The sequence below is a fragment of the Streptopelia decaocto genome, assembly GCF_964273445.1.
Source record: "Streptopelia decaocto genome assembly, chromosome: 12".
Classification (NCBI taxonomy): Eukaryota; Metazoa; Chordata; class Aves; order Columbiformes; family Columbidae; genus Streptopelia; species Streptopelia decaocto.
The window spans coordinates 7,876,528-7,897,273 of NC_138667.1; the positions used below are offsets into that span (position 1 = coordinate 7,876,528).

The 20,746-nt window shown below is 42.1% G+C and overlaps 1 protein-coding gene across 1 annotated transcript in view; it reads left to right on the plus strand.

The window, feature by feature from the left end:
• The window catches only part of ADAMTS2 (ADAM metallopeptidase with thrombospondin type 1 motif 2), a gene marked incomplete at its 5' end in the record, with an annotated part of 181,132 nt that overhangs the window by 153,623 nt on the left and 6,763 nt on the right, over window positions 1-20,746 (plus strand). Inside the window, 11 exon segments of the mRNA XM_082063720.1 lie at window positions 2,233-2,378; window positions 3,956-4,131; window positions 8,070-8,203; window positions 9,027-9,150; window positions 9,797-9,877; window positions 11,313-11,476; window positions 12,586-12,745; window positions 13,443-13,575; window positions 15,937-16,144; window positions 17,428-17,557; window positions 18,586-18,675. Of these exon segments, the coding sequence (XP_081919846.1) occupies window positions 2,233-2,378; window positions 3,956-4,131; window positions 8,070-8,203; window positions 9,027-9,150; window positions 9,797-9,877; window positions 11,313-11,476; window positions 12,586-12,745; window positions 13,443-13,575; window positions 15,937-16,144; window positions 17,428-17,557; window positions 18,586-18,675 (1,546 nt within the window).

Consider the following 20,746-nt stretch of genomic DNA (forward strand, 5'->3'; position numbering starts at 1 on the left):
AAGATGGTTGTGAATAATTTTGTTTAACTAGCCTTCTTTCTTTTAACCCACAAACAAAAAGGCAGAGCTGGGGATGACTCATTTTACACAAATGCTTGTCTCCTAATAGCTCTGCCTCAGCTTCCCGACACTCGGCGTATGACCAGCTTCTCCAGAAAAAATCAGTGCTGCTCTTTCCTTTACATAGCAAAGTCAATAACACTTTTCCATGTTTGCCTTCCAGTTCAGGGGCCACTCACGGTTTCAAATAGGTGGTTTATCAGTGGTTGTTGCAAACCCACATTCCCTTGTTTCCCTGGCTAAAACAGGGGAAAGATGCTGGAAAACACAACAGCATTTGTCTCTGCCTCTCCTCTTTGCTGGATCATCGCGTAATGAAAATACGCTACATGGCTCTTGGAACAGATTTGGTGGTTAGTGTGGAACTTATACCTGAGGGATGCAGAACCCTGATAAAAGGATGTGTGAGCAAGCACAGATCAGGAGCTGTCACATCTCATCTGCTTCCAAGCCCAGCTGAAATCTCTATTGACAAGCTGATGCATTGCCAGCTTCCCCTGCATCTCCGAATGGTCCCATTGCTACATGGGGCCCGACGACTCCAACTGTTTGTTCAGACAAACCTCTCTAAAGCCATAAGTAAACAGTCCCTGAAGGATACAGCGCTGAGCTTCAAAACTGGAGAAAGCAAAGGACATATTAGCATTTTGCATTTCTTTCATGCTTTGCTGAATTATCTCTTGTTCTGTCAAACAGCTAAGAAAAATCTGCTCATTACAGCTCCAGAGCAGGATTGGGATAATTGGCTTTGTGGTAACTCATCTATTTCATATGTTTTGACTTTGAATATTTGAAGTCATGAGAAAGAATGAATAGTTGAAACCTAATTTCTACTCTCTTCTATACTCTATGTCCAACCAAATCAGCACCAAACTAAATTACATGAATAAAGAACTAGTCATTGAGCAGCGTAGCGAATCAGTAAGCTGTGTCTTGTCACCATGTTACTAATGATTCTCTCTTTAAATTCAGCAGTATTAATGATTAGCCATCACTTTTAAATTTGTCTTCCAGATCACTAATTGCTTTATGCTTAAGAACGCTCTCCTGTTATGTATCTCCTGATTTTGTTTTTGCTGGCAGCATGCATTTAGCCATATGCTCGGCTTGTGCCGCCTGCCAAATTCCTGCGTTCCAGGGCTTGTTAAGCTGTGTAAAATGTTGTTGTTGACTTGAATGTTAAGGAAAGTAAGTGACTGATTGCACTTGTTGTTATAGCCATCTGTGTGCCTGGGCCAGGGCTCTTATCCCGACAGTAACCGTGAACACAGACAAACTGCGACACTAATGCAAAGTCATTTGTTGGGCTAGAAATATTTTCCAGGACCCAGACTTCACCAGTAGTCTTTTATGAAAGCAGAAATGGTACCAGGAAGGGACAGAATCTGTGATCCTTGAGAAGGATTCATCCTGACTTCAGCTAAGAAAAACTTCCTTGGTTAGGGACTGCAGAAATTGGTGGAAAGGCATTGATGGGTTTCTTTAATGAGAGGAGGCAGTAGAGTATCAGTACTGAACCTATGCAGGCTCTTTAAAAATGTGTAAATACCTCATCGTTTCGGGGAATGTAGAAAATTGCGCAGAATTCCGCCTCCGTGGAATGACTGTGTTACAAATCAGGTGAAAGAAAACAGAAATCCTAATTGGGCATGATTTATTGTGCAGAAGTGGGGCTGTCCAGGGCTGCTCTCTGGTATGTTGGTCAGTGTTACTGTGAGATGTCCAGGGACACTGCAAGAGTTCTTTATTTGATGTGTCTAAAATGTGAGCTGGCCAGGAAGGTCGGGCTGCGGCCGGAGCTCTCGCCGGGGCTGCCCCAAGTGGCTGAGTGCAATGACGAAGGGAGAGTTTTACCTTTAGCTTCTAGGATGTGGGACTCTGCCATTTCCCTTAAATAAACCTCTATTGCAATCACCGCTGCAGCCATGTGATGAAGGCGTGTAATGCCGAGAGTAGTTTAATAAACTTGGTGGGCTGGAATTCTGCAAGCATGTGTGTGCAAGTTCATAAAATCTGAGTTTGGGATCATTTCCGTGATCTGTCAGTGAGTCTCGCTACTTTCTCCTGGTGCAAAAAAGACAATTTGTGCCTAAAATGAAATCTGTTGTACCACAACTTCTCAGGATATAGTTTAATCATCTAATCATTTTGACCTCTAATTTTCTCTTTTAGCATTGCTTTAAAGGTCACTGCATCTGGCTAACACCAGACATCCTGAAGCAGGATGGACACTGGGGGGCATGGAGTAAGTTTGGCTCTTGTTCTCGCACCTGTGGCACCGGGGTGAAGTACAGGACACGGCAGTGTGACAACCCGCAGTGAGTATACGTACACCATCCGGTCTTCTGATGTGGAGCGAATGAGTGGTGAGAATCCTGGCTAAATTCCTAGTGCACGAACGCAGGAAAGGATGTTGTGTGGCAAGTGTTAAACCTGACCTATAGTGTATATTGTCAGAAACTCTACTTTTGGCCCTTAGCAAGTCATGAATCATATTTATTTCTCAGTTTAGCCATCCATTAAGGTGGTTATGCAGTTACAAGGATCTTGAAAGTGCTATTACACTATTGCATAAAGCACAAATAAAAGTTTAGGACCCTATTTATATATTTTTTTAATATGTGAGTAAGAAATGATGGCAATGATTTCCTGGCTTTTTAAAAATTCATATACCTTTTAAAAATTTTTGTTTAATCCATCTTTTTTGGATATTTCAACAAGAAGGTCTTTAAATATTTTCGAGCTGGTTTCATTCCAACTTGGAACAAAGCTTCAGAGATCAGAACCTTCCCCAAAATTAATTTTAGTAATATTGAATTGTTTTGTTTTGATAACATATATGGCTTATCGAGATAATGTAGAATGACTTAATTTCAGCAGCACTGGAAGTATACTATGTTTAATATAGACTGGTATGCACAAATGATATTAAATGTGTAATTATTGCTATCTTATTGCAGTATCATAAAATGTCAAGATCCTAACAGCAAGAACTGAAACAGTTATTTTACCAGACAGAATATTTTTAATATTGACTTTCATAGTTGGTGCTGATAAAGTGATTGAACATGACTAGTGTTAAAAATGATCGTATCATTGATTAAGAAAAAACCTCAAGTCTTGTGAAGCAGCATCTTCCAGTGGAAATTGTTCTGTTAAGAAAAAATTTACCAGTTCAAATTTCAGCCTTTATGGCTCTGGCATCGTGAAAGTGACCTTTCTAATTGTGGGCACGCTTTTAGTTGTAAAATATATTTTGGTGTAGGAGAAGCCTGATGTGCTATTTAAGATGTTTTCAGTGTTTCTGGAAGCGGTGCAAACCCAGCTATGGCTCCTGAGCTCCTGTTGCCAGCTGTGACAGTGACCTGGTGCCCGTCTGCCCAGGGGTGCAGCACTGAGCCAGACTGTGGCACTGAGCTGGGCTCTGTGTCTGGATTTGCTGCTGGTTTAAGGGGTGAATGTGAATTATTCATTTCATCTGCTTATGCTTGCCTTTCCTGGGCTGCACCAAGACAATGGCTTTTCTTGCCTTTATCAAGTGCTTTGAGCCTTTTCTCGCAGATACTACTTTTAACAGCTCAATAGTGACAGTGAGTTTTTAAAGGATATACATATTTTCCGTATCAGAAATACATCACAGGCTTCCCAGGGAGGTTGTTGAGTCTCCTTCTCTGGAGACATTCAAAACCCGCCTGGACATGTTCCTGTGCGACCTCACCCAGGCGTTCCTGCTCCAGCAGGGGTATTGGACTGGATGATCTTTTGAGGTCCCTTCCAATCTCAAACATACTGTGATACTGATGTGACTTGCAATTAAATTGCTCCTCAAAGGATCTGGTAGATGCTTGATCCATGCATTAATGGCAAAAGTAACCATGGCTTTCTCTCCTTGCAGTCCCGCCAATGGCGGCCGCACATGCGTGGGGCCGAGCTACGAGTTCCAGCTGTGCAACACTCAGGACTGTCCTAAGGACTTTGAAGATTTCAGAGAGGAGCAGTGCCGGCAGTGGGATCCTTACTTTGAGTACCAGAACACGAAACACCACTGGCTCCCCTACGAACACATTGATGGTGAGAGGAGCTTTTCCTATGAAAAGTAAAATCAGGTGCAAACACGAGTTAAAGTTATATAAGGAGGGGTAAAACTGTTTCTGGGGAAACCACGCCTCACAAATCTGTTACAAGTTGTTTGGAGGGATGAGCAGGTATCAGTGTATGAATGATCCAATTCATATAATATACCTGGATTTTCAAAAATCTTTGGACCCTTTTCCCCAAAAAGTGAGTTATCATGAGATAAAAGGGAATGGTCTTGCACAGGGGTGTGTGTCCCACCAGTGAGCTGGGAAAGGGAGAGAACGAGGTGACAAAGTCTGCTCGGGATACAAAATTCCTCAGGCTGATTAAAATAAGAAGGCCCACAGTGAGAACTGCAGAAGGACCTTGTGACACTGAGTGACTGAACGTGGCAAATGAAGTTTAGCATCGATAAATGCCAACAATGGATACGGGGATAAAAAATAAGTGTGTACATGTGTGTCGGTACACAAGGTGGGCTCTGAAGAGAAAGGGGTGGGAACTGGGAATACCTTTAGGAAACATCAGTTCAGTGACCATTTAGAGAGGGATGGAGAGCACCGATCCACCTCTGTACATCGGCGTGATATGTCTGCATTTTAAATACTCCACCAGTGTAGCTCAGGTTGTGCCCATCTCACTGCTGCCCCCATTGCTAAAAAACACACAGTTGAACTCAGGCCCAAATAAAGCAAACATAAGCAGTGACTTCTGAATAAGGAGAATTTACACAAACTAAGACTTTTCACCCAGAAAAAGTGGTGATTTAGTTAAACAGATAGTTACAGAATTGTGAAGGGCATGAAGAGACTGTACATGGAATGATTATTTGCTGTTTATCATAACACAAAACTGAGAACATAAAATAAAATTATGAGATGGTAGATTTAAAACATATAAGAGGGAGTGCTTTTCCACAGAGCATACAATTAAACAGGAATTCATTGCCACGGGAAGCTGCAGATGCCAGAAAGGTTTAAAAGTGATTTAGAGAAATTCTTGAAAGTTCTATAATCCATTAAGACCTATTAAACACCAAGCTCCAGCCATGACTTAGGAAATCCTCAGGCTGCAGTTTACAAGGAACCTGGAGAGTATTCCGAGAAAAGTATCAGGTTTGTTCTTAGATCTTCCTGCAAACACCGCTGGCAGGTGTCGGGTTGGATGGGTGCTGGGTCTGAACCAGCACGGTCAGTTTGATGTTCTGGCATCTCAGTGGAGATCACCTCTTAGAATAAAAATGGTCGTTTTCCTGTTATTGCCCCTGCTTAACTGTCAGTGAAAGTGCAGCTGGTTGATCTGGGCCACGGAGGCAGTTGCCATGCTATTGCCACATTGTGTTGAAAACATGCCGAGAAGGGGTTTTACCAAACAAAAAGGCAGGTGGCAGTGATTCTAGACTTGTTTGACAAGGAGTGTGGGCTGCTCACTATTTTTAAACCTGGTCACTTCATTTGAATGACAGATGCTCCAGGGCAGGGCTGGCATGATAAGGGGCATCCAAGCTGTCCTCAGCCAGGCACCCATCTCTGGGAGGGAAAAGGTCACTTTGGGTGAATCATTTTGTGTTCCAGTGAGAGGATGTTCTGCCAGAAGTTACTAACAAATTCCTTGTAATTAATTTGCCTGAGTTTCTTCCCAAACATTTCTCAGGGTTCCCTTATTCTTTTCATGCCATCTTGTGCAATCTGGGATTTTCAGAGGCATAGATGCAGTCTCACAGCTTAATTTCATGAAATAGTTTTGCTGGCACAGGGAGAGGGGATGAACGCTGTGGCCTGCAGACCTTTGCTGCTGCTTTAGCCCTTGGAGCAGTCTGCTGCAAAGACCACTGCAACTAATCAGATGTTTTCCTATGAAATTCAATAGCTTCTGGGCCAAAAACCAGCTCACTGATGTCTGAACACTAATCACTGGGCACCGCTGGTTTCCCATATTACTGTGGTATAACTGCTGCCACCTTTAGAGTTACATTTACCGGTACAGGGTTATTAGAGGGAACAGCTTTTGTGCGAAAACAAGGCCAGGGGATGGTGTGTGCTTGAACTCTAATGCATTTAAAACTCCCTTTTGTAGAGATAAGGCATATCAGGACAGACTTTGTACAGATATTGCGGTGATGGCTCAAAAGCGACATAATTCCAGACACTTCACACGCAGCTCAGCTGGACGTGTCTGACACATTGTGTGTGATGGGGACAGAGAGGAGCGTCTCATCCTGTGGCCAGAGAAAAGCTGCCAAACCGGGGTACACCGTGGTGTGTGCTTGAGGACCCCGTGCCATGGCCTCTATCCTGCTCCAAGCCCCCAGCCCCACGGGGCTCCTGTGCATGTGTCTGCCAGGGCAGGGTGGAGTGACATCGGCTATTTAGCTCCCAGCCTCAATTAGACGAGAAGGGAGTGCATGGGGAGCAGAGAACGGACAGACACAAGGTCATGTTCCTGCACATCTACTATGCCCAACTCCAGTGAATAGAAATAAAATAATTCTAGACAATTAACAGGGTCCAATTTAATGGCATTTGCACATTTACTGTTCCCATGGAGAAGTGGGAAGCGAACCCTATCTAAAATAAAGCCCTTGTTGGCACGCAGTCAGACCTTCTGATACTTTTATTTAATTGCACATGGTGGATGTATGGTATATGTGGGGTGGGTGTGAGTACCTACGTAGAGTGTGCCTTTGTACATGCCTATGTCTCGTGCATAGTTTAATGTTTCTGATATATGTAAATACATTAGGTCTGTGACTGTTATGATCTCAATAGTCCCATATTAAGAATCTACACCAAAAAAAAATGAAGTAGCTGTTTTGATAGTCCAGACTCTACATTTTTAGCATTACATTTCTGCATTGTTCGGGAGCAGTAACAAAGGTCTCTGATGTACCAATACCCAGCGGCCATGAGGACATCAACAGCGATAACAAGGACTTTATTAAAAGAGAGCAGAGGCCATGGAACTGTACAGGGGAAGAATGCAAAGGGCCTCTGAAGATTTATTTTTATTGAACTGCTATAATGGAAAGGTCATTATTGTTTTAAATGGTGGGGAAGGTGTCCCAACTTTTAATCATGTTAAAATAGCAGAATATTTATTTATTTAATCTAACAGAAAGGCCCTCTGTTCTTCAAGGAAAGCATAGTGAATCCTATTAAGGGGCAGGGGGTAGCAAGAGGTACGGGTAAAATGAAATACAATGGTATCATACAACTTTATTCAGCCACTGACTAGTCAATTCAGCTTTATTCTTGTTCTTAGCTCTTTGGAACAGATTAGCAGAAAGAGGTGTGCTTGACTGGCTGTTTGTGCCTGTGTTAGGAGTAAAAAAAAAGTTTTGGTTTGGGTTTCTTTCTGAACCTGTTTGACATCTCATCTTGTTTAATGCTTTAAACTATCATAAATACAAGTACAAGAATGAGGGAGAATTAACTTCATGTTTAGGAGTCAATGGCATGGCCCAGCTGTCTCTGAAGACATTTTGCTTGCCAGATTCACACAGTGTCAAACAGCTGCTTTTCATGGCAAAATCACTTTTGCTTTTTTTTCAGATGTAAGTACAATGTGGGAGAAACTGATGCAGAAACCTGCATCTCTCACAGGTGGTCATGTACCAAGAGGGGAAGCCTCTGCCAGATTCCATCATCTGACAAAGGATTAACTAGAGCCCCCCATCAAAGTAAATGATCTGTTATTTTTAAGACTGACTCGTAATGATGACACATGGGTGCTTTATGATTCAGCAGTTTCCAAATGATCGCATAGTCTTTGAAAGGGGACAAGCATCGATGATTTATGGGGTACCGTATTGTGTTCTGTGATGTATGCAAGCAACAAGAGAGAGCTAACACTATTGAAAAGTGCTGTTCATGAAGTCAGCAACTGAACTGTTAGAGCTGAATATGCACAATTTGGGTCACTTTATTTTCCAGCTAAAGAAAGATGTCACCTGTATTGCGAATCAAAGGAAACGGGGGATGTGGTGTATATGAAAAGGATGGTACACGACGGGACCCGCTGCTCCTACAAAGACGCTTACAGCATCTGCGTGCGGGGAGACTGCCTGGTAAGGTTCTGCTGGCCTGTTTCAGAACTTACTACTGTGAAAACAATTAAGCGGTAGCTTGAGTGTTTCTCTCCTAGCATGACTATTTAACTAAGTATAATAACGCTTTGGGCAATAAGGAGATTTCATTAGGATTATTGTCACAATATTATGTGTGATATTCACAGTTGCCATCACATTGCATGTGACTCAATTCCAACAGTGCCTACCTACACAAGTAATATTTAATGCAGTATTTGAAGATGAACTATTACAATTAGCTTTCAACGAGAGTTTTTCCTGCTGAGGTTTAGTGGGGGTGGAATGTACAATGAAACAGGAACACGCAGCAGCTTTCAAGGAAAGTGGTGTTAAGATACGGCTGATGTGCATTCTCTCTGTATTTGATCATGCTATTAAAAAAAAAAATCAATGACCATTCCTCTAAGTTGGGATCTGTCACAGGCCATCTTCCAACAGAATTAGAGGCTCTGACTTAGCAAAGCACCGATGGAGGTGCTTATCCTCACACAGACACTTTGATTCTCCTGGAATTTAAGTATCTGCTTTATGATGAACTGAGGCTTAAGAGCTTTTCCTTAACTGTGTAGCTTTCCTTCAGTAAGAGGACCAGTGTGAAGCATAATATAAAAATGTATTCACTTGATTGACAGCTATTTTAGGAAGGGAAGCATTAAAATCTGTTTAGATGTTGATCTTCCAGGAAAATTCTATGATTTGTACTTTTTTTGCTGAAGCAGAAGTCTGGGGTTTGATATCTGAAGACTCATTTGAATTGAAGCATGGATACATAAGAGTGACCGGTTTTCTTTCTTGCACGCAGAAAGTTGGGTGTGACAGGGTCATAGGTTCCACAAAGCAGGAAGATAAGTGTGGTGTTTGTGGAGGAGATAATTCCCACTGCAAGGTGGTGAAAGGAACATTTTCAAGAGTACCAAAGAAACAAGGTCAGTGCATCCCATGTGCTTTGTCCTGGCGAATTCAGGGTATTTTTGTATGATCTCTTCTGTTTCATGGAAAGTACCAGAGCAACCACAAATCATTTTACAGCATCACTAATTCCAATAACCTTTCTGGACTCTACTTTGAGATGTGTCTAGAAAGTAGACACAGTAGACATAGTAGAAAGTAAGACTTTGTCCAGTGATCAGTTAAGTCTGCAACACCAGCACCTGTTCATGCACACAGGAAGGCTTCAGTGCTCCGTGTTGGAGAGCTATGGACCTATTTGTGCTGCTGCTGTCACTCAGCTACTCCGTCCAAGTCACTGGAGTACTTCAAGAATGTCGTCATCACTCGCTGTCAGACAGGAGCTTGCATGGTGCTTATGGCACTCAAAACCCCTTCTAGTCTGAAGCAAAGTCAATTTGTTGATGTTGCTTAAGGCATTTTTCTTCTGACCCAAAGCCTTTTGTTCCTGTTATGTTCTGTCAGCTGGCACAGAAATAGGGATGGGAATGATGCTGGATTAGGTTCAGCTTTCTGTAATGCACCCTGCTTTTAGAAAATAAGATTTATTTTTAAACCTAAGACAGACTCTTCCTGTTCGTGGCATACTAACCAGTTACTCTCTTTTCATATACTACAATAAAGGGCACATAAAGATGTTTGAAATTCCTGTTGGTGCGAGACATTTACTTATACAGGAAACAGATGCCACCAGTCATAATCTCGGTAAGTAACAAGTAGCAAAACTTTCAGTCAGAATATTTTTTCTGCTGTTTGTTTTTGTCTCTGGAGCCTCACAATGTGTTCATGCATTTATTTACCCATTATCCTCCTGCACCACATACCTCCTTTAAGTAAGTTAAATTAGGAAACTTGTTTGGCAATTTGATTTCCCTGTGCTGTATTCCCTGGTGTCCTAGACAGAATATCCCTGCATTGGCATGTGCATGTGCAAAAGCTGCTGAAAGAGGAGCTGAATTACGTTATGGGGCGCAATGCAATATCTTTGTGTGTATCTCTCATAATGTACTTCTTATTCTCAGTCATTTCCCAGCTACATCCAAGTCCGTTTCAGGTTCTGCCCCCTTGCTAACAGTATTGATGCAAGGCTGCCCGATCAATCACACAGCTTAGAAAGTAATTGAAATCCGCTCCTCGTGGTGCCCTGTAATCAATGCAGAGCAGCGTCCAGTAGGCTGTTATTAATTGGAAGTAGATTCACAGCGAATGGCTTGCTAATTATATTGTGAGTCATTCCAACTTCGTACCAGCGAATGCTTCCCTTGCTGCTCAGTGCCCTGTGCATCAGGAGAGCGATTGCTCGCCGATTCAGACACAGTTCTTTCGGTGTGGGGTGAGCGATATGCAGGGGACACAACCAGCTTGCTCTCTGTTGAGGCCAGCGCTGAGGGAGCAGGATGCTCAGGTAGCTGCTAGAGAGAAAAGGGAGCTAAAATCCAGTGGTAAATAACAAACAGCCCTTGCTTTTTCTAATGAGGAGAGCAAGTTCTCCATCTCAGGAGAAAACCAAGAGTCCTTGTACAAAGGTGGCTGAAGTCTCTCTGGGTGAAGGATGGGGCATTGATGGCAGCCGAAGCAGAGGAATCGGGCGCTGTGTGCAGTGACAGGTGCCTGCAAAGCAACAAGAGCTTAAGCAGGGTTATGTTGGGGCTGGGTCTGAGCAGGAGAATTAATACAGTTTCTGGTGTCTCTCTCTTGCTGTGGGGACCTGCTGGGGGTCAGCTCAGTAGCATTTCTCTCATGGAGCAGTAACAGCCTCCTGAGCTGCCTTACAACATGTCAAATCGTTGAGGAGCTGTGGGACCCCCACCGGCTGTCAAATTGGCTCAGATTTGGCCAGTGGATTCAGAAGTTGTTAGCTGGGAGCAGGCAGATGGACGGACACACGCAGTGCAGTTGCGCTGGCCTCATTTCTCTGCAAGGCAGGCTATGAAAAAGAAAGAAAAGAATGACTGATGTTTCTGGAGCTGAGCAGCAAAGCATGGGCAGTTCAGTAAAACACCTGAAAAAGGCTTTCCAGACTTGGGAGGCAACAGAGGGAAAATGCACACTGGCCTTTTCTGCTTCTTACACTGGGACAAGAGCAGAACAAAACTCAGAAGAGAACCTCTTGTATTCACTTTTCTTATGTTGTTCCTAGCAATTAAAAATCGTGAAACGGGAAAATTCATCCTAAGTGAAGACAACTATGTGCCGGATTCTAAAGTGTTTATTGACATGGGTGTGGAGTGGGAATATCGGAATGATGATGATAGAGAAACCGTGCAGACCATGGGGCCGCTGCGTAATGGCATAGTTATTCTGGTAAGTCAAAGGAAAATTATCTTCCACGGAACACAATGTCAGAGTTACAGAGCCATAATGTGCTATAATATATTTTAGATTCCTCTTGTGACTTATGAGAAGACATCTGCTTCAATTATAAGACAATAGAAGATGTATTTTAATTTGTTTCTCTGAATTCATTGCTCTGCACAAGAGTTGTAGTAACTCAGGGTTACGTGTTGAGCAACCAGCTCTCCTGATTATTTCCTGTGGATGGCCCAGCAAATGACCACTGTGTAAAGACTCTGACACTGAGCATTAGTTTAAAAAGGTCAAAGTTGTTCCTATCAGATAGATGTAATAGCTCCTCCTCCCATCCATGTTCTGAAAATGTATCCTGCAAAGGCAGATGCAGGATCCTTGTCCTTCCAGGCTCACTTTGTCAGGGCACAGCCAGTTCTGCAGTTCCCAAGCCCACCCAACTATATTCATTTTTCATTGCAAACCAGCAGACAGTGGACTGCAACGAACAGGCAGGTCGATCCAAAATCCCTCTGAAAGCAGCTGTAGTGTGTTGATCTATACCAGCTGCAGGTCAGAGAAGGAGTAAATATTATGCTTTCAAAGGACCAATATTTTGCACTTTATTCACGTTGAGTTCTGTTTTCTTGCATTTGTCTTAGTTTATATTTCTGTCAGGATTAAGTAACAGTCTTCACAGAATTCCCAGGATTATCATAAGAATATTTGTTTTATTAGAAGTATAAGCAATTTTCTTCAGCACTTTCAGTGCATTCGGATTTCCCTTGTCTTTCAGTGGAGCTATCCATTATCATTTTAGTACATTTCCTTCCTTTATGATGGGATATGGAAAAAATTTAGTATTGGGAAGTCAGTCCAATGCTGGCAAGAAAAATCAGGCTAAATGAACAACAGTCTTTCTTAATATGCAGTTTAGAAACTCTGTGTCATAAGGATAGAGATATTTTTTCATCAGGAAAAAAAAAGTGTTGAGTGCAGCTAAAGGGTTTAAATCCCTTCGGGGATGTTTTTATATCCAAGCCATATGAGTGCTATTTCACGTCATCTCACATAGCTTCTCATATCAGCCTTTCACATCTTTTTTTCCCCTGTATCTGTTTTACTAGGTGATTCCTCATGGTAGTGCCAAGATATCTTTGACTTACAAGTACATGATCCATGAAGATTCCCTGAATGTAGATAACAATAATGTTTTGGAAGAGGATTCGGTGTCATATGAATGGGCTCTGAAGAAATGGTCTCAGTGTTCAAAACCTTGTGGAGGAGGTAAAAAACAAAACCCCAAAGCATTCAAAATTGATTAAGAGAAAACTGAAAGAATGAACACCACGTGTGGAATTCATTGCCACAAGACACTAGGGAGACCAGGAGTATGGGAGGGCTTTCTTTAAATTGAGAAATAGATAAATAAATAGATAATGGAGTTAAAAATCTGACTAAAATGGTATCATAGATCTGGGGTGGGTCATTTCTGATTTATGATTAGCAAATTGAAAAATAGTACAAATGTGCAAGTTTTGGATGAGGGTTTCTGAGACAAGAGGATGCCAAACCTCCAGGTGCCACGGGGCAGCTCTTAGTGAATCTGCATCCTGTGGTGTGGCCCTTGCAATGCGCACACCCTGCTTTGGGGGCCAGATGTGCACCCTGGTGCTGTTCACCAGACCGATGGGCAGCTCACAGCCACTGAGTGTGGCTGTGCGGGTTTGCAGAACGGTTTTGAAATGCTAATTATGTTGTTTTTCTCATTCTAGCCTGTAGTGAAAAATAAAGGGAATGAGCAATTCTGGGTGCTAAACCTCCATGAATAAGTGTTTATCTGGTACAATTTACAGTTTCTGTTGTAGCATGTTCACCTGTAGCTCCACCTGCAACTTTCAACAGTCTATGTGCAGTTTGTTTGAAACTGAGTCCTGTGTAAGATCTACCAGTACTGAAAATAAAGAGCAGTGTCTTTCTTCAGGCTACCAATTCACAAAATACGGCTGCCGGAGGAAGACAGACCACAAGATGGTTCATCGGAGTTACTGCGAGCTGATCCAAAAGCCAAAGCCCATTCGCAGGGTGTGCAACCTCCAGGAGTGCTCCCAGCCCATGTAAGCATCGCTGCCACCAGCACTGCTGCCACAGGCATTGTACCCAGCTGGCACTTGTCACCTGAAAGAAGGTGACTTAAGCTTGATCTCTGCTTTTCCAACTCGATACGTGGCTGCTTGAACATGGGGGCCCTTAAGTACCTCTGTGCATCATTACAGAAACACAGGACTGTGAGGATGTGGTGCTATATTCTGCTTCTAGAAATAATATTTCTGGGGCTGCTGGTTCCTATTACTTCTGAAATAAGTTGTATTAGAAGTGGTCTTGATCCAGACATCTGTATTCAGGCCAGCTTGAGGTAATAAAAAATAGACATAAGTTCAATTTATGCCAGTTGATTTTACAGAGTGTGAATTAACCATGTAAGAACAAATTTACAGAGTGCTACATAAGAAAAACAATGTCATACAGAGTCTAAAATCCAAATCTTCCTAAATTTGATGACATATTTTTGGACATTTATACACAGGGAAAAATACTTGGCCTGTTAGATTTCTGTGGCTGCCCTTGTACAGCATGGTATGCCTGTTGTACCCTCACCTTTGCTATACATGGTCAATTGTTACAAATATTTTAATTCACATTTTACAGATGCTTTTTTTGACTGGCAGCAGGTCACTCTTGCCACATGTAGGACTCATGTACTCCTCACGTTGCTACCACAACAAGAAAGGAGTATGTTGATCCCAGCTTTTATCTCTGGGGACCAAGTCTAGATTCCAGGAAGTACAGCAAATAAGTAGAACATACCACACAATATTTCCTAACTTTTTTAAAAAAAATATTTGAAACGTAGAAAACTCAAGAAGCTGTGTCCCATAAACTCAGCATGTGTCAGGGTTTAACATTTATTTATTGGAATTGATATAATGACCTAACTGTATCTCAGCCTCTCCGGAAAGGACTGTGTTCTTCTTTCAGCTGCAAATATAATTGGACACAGGTACCACAAAGACTCAATAGGATCCTAAATTGTACTTGGATTCCTGAATGTCTCACTCGTTTCCGTTTCCATAGAATGGCATTGGAGCATTCTCCACTTGTACATAGGAGAGGCAATTATTTAAGAGATTTTATGAAGCTCTGTGACACTCACTGCACTAATGTGCTGCTACTTGGCTGCTGGCAAAAAATCATGTTTGTCTCAGAAATCACCTTGGGATTCATGGTTTTGTGTTCCATAGCGCTCGCCTTCCTCCACAGCTGTGTAATTTCAATAGGCTGCAAAGAGAAAGTTGGGTGAAACTGCCACTTTTTGTTTAACTGGGGCATTTAGTGCATTGCCTTGTGCCCATGCTATGTCTTGACTATTTCTAAAACCAGGATTTTATGAGGCCTTAGGCCAATTCCTTCAAACTCAGGATATTTCTTCAGACTATGTATATTTTTTGGTTAAGTTTGTCCCATGTGAATACTGTTTTCATTGAACAATATTTCCTTCTTGCAAATCTCTGCATTCTCTAATTATTTATAGACTGCTGTATGTCTTCACTTGCTTGATTATAAGCAAGTCTTCAGTAGTCTACATAAATTCCCTCTGGTCCTGTCTGTCCTTTTTGCTCTTCTCTAAGTTCCTTACAATTTGTAGGTGTAATTCTTGAGGCAGTTTGGATGATCAGCAGAGGTTTTGACTATGTCACGTTACAAAACATGGGTGACATTTTTCAGTGACCAGATTGATTTACACATTATCAACTCAGGCTTTCTGAGTGAGCGGAGTGTTGCCTTCCCCAAAATGAACCACGTATGATACTGAGGACCCTGGTTCCCTGAGCTCAGCACACACAGCATTGATGGTGTAGCTGGATTCGCTTCAGCAGCTGGTGTCTGGCATGGCCAGGGATGTGGTCCAGGTGTATCCAGATGTGGGTCAGGCTGGAGCTGCATCTCTAGCCCAGATGTTTGGGATTCAGTCCTGTGAGAATGGGCTGTGGGAATGGCTGGGGTGTGCTCAGGTCTCCCTGTAGACAAGGCACAGCTCATGCGCCAAGACCCGGGAAGCTCAACAGCACCCTTGGGTGGCTGCGTTTGACCAAAAACACCCTGCTGCATTTTTATGTGCAGTCTTAGAAAGGCCAGCTTAAAATCAAAGCCAAGGAAGCAAAGGAAGAATAATGCTTGCTTATCTCGGAGATAATGAGAGAGTAATTTTAAAGATCTGGGTCTTATTACTGATTTTTGAGGGACACCATCAAATAAAACTACCTATAACTGCTTATGGTTTTTCATATCTTCTTTTTCCATATCGGAACCAGTATTAATGTCCTGTTAAACCTGTGTTTAAGAGCTACAGTTCAACAGTTTGAACTCACCTAATTTAGGAGAATTTTACTCAACTTATTCTCTTTTCATCACCCCAGATGGGTTACAGGAGAATGGGAGCCTTGCAGCAAAAGTTGTGGGAAAACAGGATATCAAGTACGATCTGTCCGATGTATCCAGCCCCTACACGATAATACAAATCGGTCTGTTCATACCAAGTACTGCAACAACGACCGTCCAGAAGGCAGGAGGCCTTGCAACCGGGAGCTTTGCCCAGCGCAGTGGAGAATAGGACCCTGGTCACAGGTCAGTCCCTCTCTGGAGGTCTCAAGCTACTGATTTCTTCCAATGCAGGGGAGAAAATATTTGAATATATTCAAATGTGTTAACGCAGTAAACTAATACTTATGCAGATGATGTATTGCTTCCACTGCTACTAATGCCACAGAAAGTGAGTTAGATGAAGATGTGGTGGTGGTCAAACAGCCAGTAAAGCCGTCCTGAGGCAGTACTAGATGATCCAGACCCCATGAGCCACCCGTATAAGACAGCAGCATCAGGCAAACTGTCTCCTACCATCTGCTCACAATCATTTACCTGTTGGCTTAAGCTGGGGAAAGGGCAGTTAATTATTTTATCCCTGTTTTATTTTCTTTCAAGTACAGAAGACTTTAAAGTCTTCAGACACTGTGATTAATGGCACTTAAGGAAGTTAGGCACCAACACTCATGGAGATTCAAAGGTGTGAGTATCTTTGATGTAAAGGCCTTCAGCAGATTCAGTTGCTCAGTCTCAAAAGGTTCTGTTCATAAGTCAAAGGACAGAGTTTTTCATGTAATTTACTATGGAAATATAGGGCACCTGTTCACGAAACATTTTTGTTGCCATTGCCATGCGTAAAACAGAATTCAGTGACACCCAGAACAAGTGTCAGGAGCTGGGTGGTATTGTATTTTGTGCTTTCCATCCCTGGCTTTTTGGCTAACACACTGTGCGAGCGAGAAATGTAATGCCACCGTGCACAGACTGTTTCTTGCTGAAGTATTTACAGGAGCAATACGAAGTTCCATCCAGTCATAGTTGCAAACCTTTGCAGTCATCAAAAGGCAATAAATGCGAGTAGAATATTGCAACATTAAATTGTTCTTACAATTTTGAACATGAGATCCTCACAGTTCTCCTGAGCATTGCTCCATTAAATTGTTTAAAAAATGTGGGTGCATTTGGAGATACAACATCTTGTTTTGGAACTGTGGCATACAAATAAGCACAAACAGTTTTATCCTCACTGGGTTGAATAGTGTAACAAGCAATGCCATCTCTGGTGCACACTGTGAATAGATGCCCCGCATGTACAGTTTCTTTATTGCTCAGACTATAAACTCTTTCTTGGAGTGTTTCACAATTACTTGTGTACCACAAAAAGCAGCAGTTCTCCCTCTTGCTTAGTTAAAGTAGGTGCTGTGGTGGTTCAAATAGTGCACCACGTCAGCTCAAATCAAGGGCAGTGGTTTAAAATTTAAAAACTAATTTCTAATCTGTTGTTTCCAAAGGGTGGCTGGGGCTCTAACTGGTGCATCTCCTTGCAGTGCTCTGTCACCTGTGGCAATGGCACACAGGATCGCCCGGTCCTGTGCCGGACCAGGGACAATGCTGTCGGCCTCTGTAAAGAAAGTAAACCTGAGACTGTCAGGATTTGCAGACTACCTCCATGTTCAAGTAAGTGCTTCTCTTCTCTAGCATATATTACTTACTGAAATAAATTATAATGATTCCATTTATTTGAAATGCTGTCATTGACTTTACACTTGTGTGCTGCGCCTGCCTGGGATGGCCGTTCTCCACAGCCCCGGTTTCAAGCAGACTGTCTAAATGTAGAGTTGCGTGGCTGATGGACTTCTTGGGCACATGGTTGTTGTCACAGTGGTGAGCAGCACTTGCCCCAGGACAGCATGAGAGGCCGGGGCAGAGCCCAGCGCAGCAGGGGTGGCTGGATCCGGCGCTCCCCGGGGTCAGCAGCGCTGCCCGAGTCTGGCCCCACGCCATGAGACCGGCTGTGCTTGGCAAGAGGCTGGTGGGTCATAGCTAATCAAGAGCATCACATATAAAGATGCCTCTTTGCTTTCCCCACCTCCAGCAACAGCCCCAGGTTTCTTTTCCATTCTGTCAAGCACGGGTTGTCTTCAGGGGTTATCTAGCTCAAATTTTTTTTAAGCTATAATAAATTTGTTCCTGCTTAATGCAGGACACTAATGCCTTTGTCCTTGTTAGCTTTTCAGTTGTTTGCAAATGATGCCTGTGAGATCCTTTTACATATTCCTGTTATTAAGTAATTAATATTTTTCTTTTATTCCTGATGTATGTCTCAGAGTAGCTTATGATTTCTAATTAGTTAGAAATGATCTGCCAATTATGGTCTCCAATACAAAGATTTTAAAGAGGCAGCATAACTAGCCTAGACTGGATATATCTTAGGACATACTTATTGCTGCTGTGAGAATGCTGCTGGAGAGCTGGTCTTCAGGCTGTTGTCTTTGTGGGCTGTCAAGTGCTGGGTACAAGCTGTAGCAAACTGGCAAAAGAGCACTCTCTGCCCAAAACTACACAGCCTGGCCTTGGTTTTTCCCTGGGTTCCGTCACCACTGGAGCCCACTCGCTCTCTTAGCTTATCCACTTCTGACAGGTCAGCTACTTCATACTAATATATCTTGTGTTACATCTTTATTTTTTTTTCCCCTCTATTCAAGGAAATGTTTCTGATCCTTCAAAGAAAACCTACATGATACAATGGCTGTCAAGACCTGATCCAGACTACCCCATCCAGAAAATATCTTCAAGTAAAAGACCCATTTATAACTCTGCCTTTGCCCTTAAATGCATGCCACATCGAATGTGGACTTTGCCTTTTGCTCTCTTCTTCTCTCTATGCGGAAAGTTCCCTTGACTTTGCCGAGTTAAAATCTTGGGCTGAATCTTTTTTCACACCAGGCACTTGGTGCTCGGTGTCTTTCTTCTCTGGAGCTTGCGTAGCACTGGTGGTGGAGGTCTTGAAGTGTTGGATGTGTGAAGTTGGATCTCCACAGTATGTTGCAGTCCTCTGAAAGGGAGCTGGGATCGGTTTGCTTGTTGCTTGGTGATGGTGAAAAAAGGCTCTTACTGGTTCATGATGTTCAGTTTGATAGCAAAACTGAGAACTTATTGTGAATGTGATCACATCACAATAATGACACCTTGTAGTGCTAAAGTTCTCCTTTATCTAAAAACCCTAAATCTTGTAACTCTCTAGTTTCAGTTTGCTGACAGGGTAGTTTGATGAGTGAAAGAATTGATTCATTCCATTTTCCTTTGTGGTGCCGTTGCTTTACTCACCCTCGCTGCCCATTTTTTATTCCTGACCCTCACATTTGTGTTTGTAACCCATGGAGGGCTCACCGGGAAGCAGAAGCTCAGTTTTGGTCAGTACTTTCTGTGCTGCCACGATGCCGTCCGCTCTTGCCAAACCCCTGGTGGTGGTTTGAAATCTTTTTCCTTGTGAAAAGCTGCATTTTTCCTGTCGCACAGTTTTTGCCGGTTTTGCGTACTTCCACTTGAGAAACAGAACCGAAGCAGAACGGGCCTGGCCCATGTTGAAGGTTGCGTAGTGATGTTTTTCTGAACCTGGCGAAGGCAATATGATGTTTTCATTGACTACGATGTCTCCAGCTGCTCAGCGTGGAGCTGTTTATACTCATTCCATCTTTGGTCTTTTTTCACCATGTGCATGTCTGACTCGACTGGTACGGTTGTGTGTGTGTGTGTGTGTGTGTGCTCTATAGATGTGTCAACTGGCAAACATAACAGTGTGAACTACTACAGAATTACCTCAATTTTTATTGCTTTTTTTTTTTTTTTTTGCTTAGAAGAAGAATTTTAGAAAAATGCCTTAATGTTGAAATGTCAATGGCATTAATTTACCAGATCCAGCTTTAAATATAAAGACTACACTCATACCTTGAGTTAATATTCATATGGAGTGTTTTTACTTGAATGACGAGTACTAGAAGGCAGTAAATTTAATCCAAGGTTACTTTGCACAGTGCATATCCATATCTTCATCAAGACAGGATTGTGACCTTACTTACTGAAATTTAACTGGCATTCTTGCTTCACCTTCAGTGTTTGTGTTGAAGATTTGGAATTCACAAGTCATAAACCTGTTTGTGACAGTCAGTACCAATAGTGGAAGCGTATCGACTTTAAAAGCGCAGTCTTGGAGCAAATTGCTACCTTATTGCATTGATCGTATTCTTTGGAAAAGTGGCATTTTTGAATTTTTGGGTCTTCAACAGTGTAGCACTTCAAACTTGTCATTATCATGTGATCACATATTTAAATTTTGCTGTTAATATGATAATTTCCTGAGACATGTTAACAATTTACATGACAAGGTGAAAAAGCAAAGACACATATCTGGCACTGAATACTGTTATGTAAAATAATTGGTGTTTAACTGTATAAATATATTCATGACTGTTACCTTTAAATAGACAATGTTTAGTGATGTTTCAAGAGATGGGTGGCTATAGAGAATGGTGCAATAAGGTATCTGGGCATTGTGCACTATGTCTATATGCACTTTGGTTTATCAGGGATATTTTATTAGTGTTTTGTATGTATTTAACATAATATTAAAGATGTGCCAATTCAGTTTGCTTTTCAATATTTTTTTATGAGACTAATGTGTACCAAAGTGACTGTGAAACTGATTTATTTTTTTCTTACCGATGTTTTGAAGATATACTTCAGTCTGTCATGCACACTGCAACTAAAATAAAGTTCAGCAAATCTGAAACTTTTGGTTTGGATACAGGATAAAAATTTCATTCTGATATTCCTAAGTTACAGAATGTATTTATATAATTTATCAGA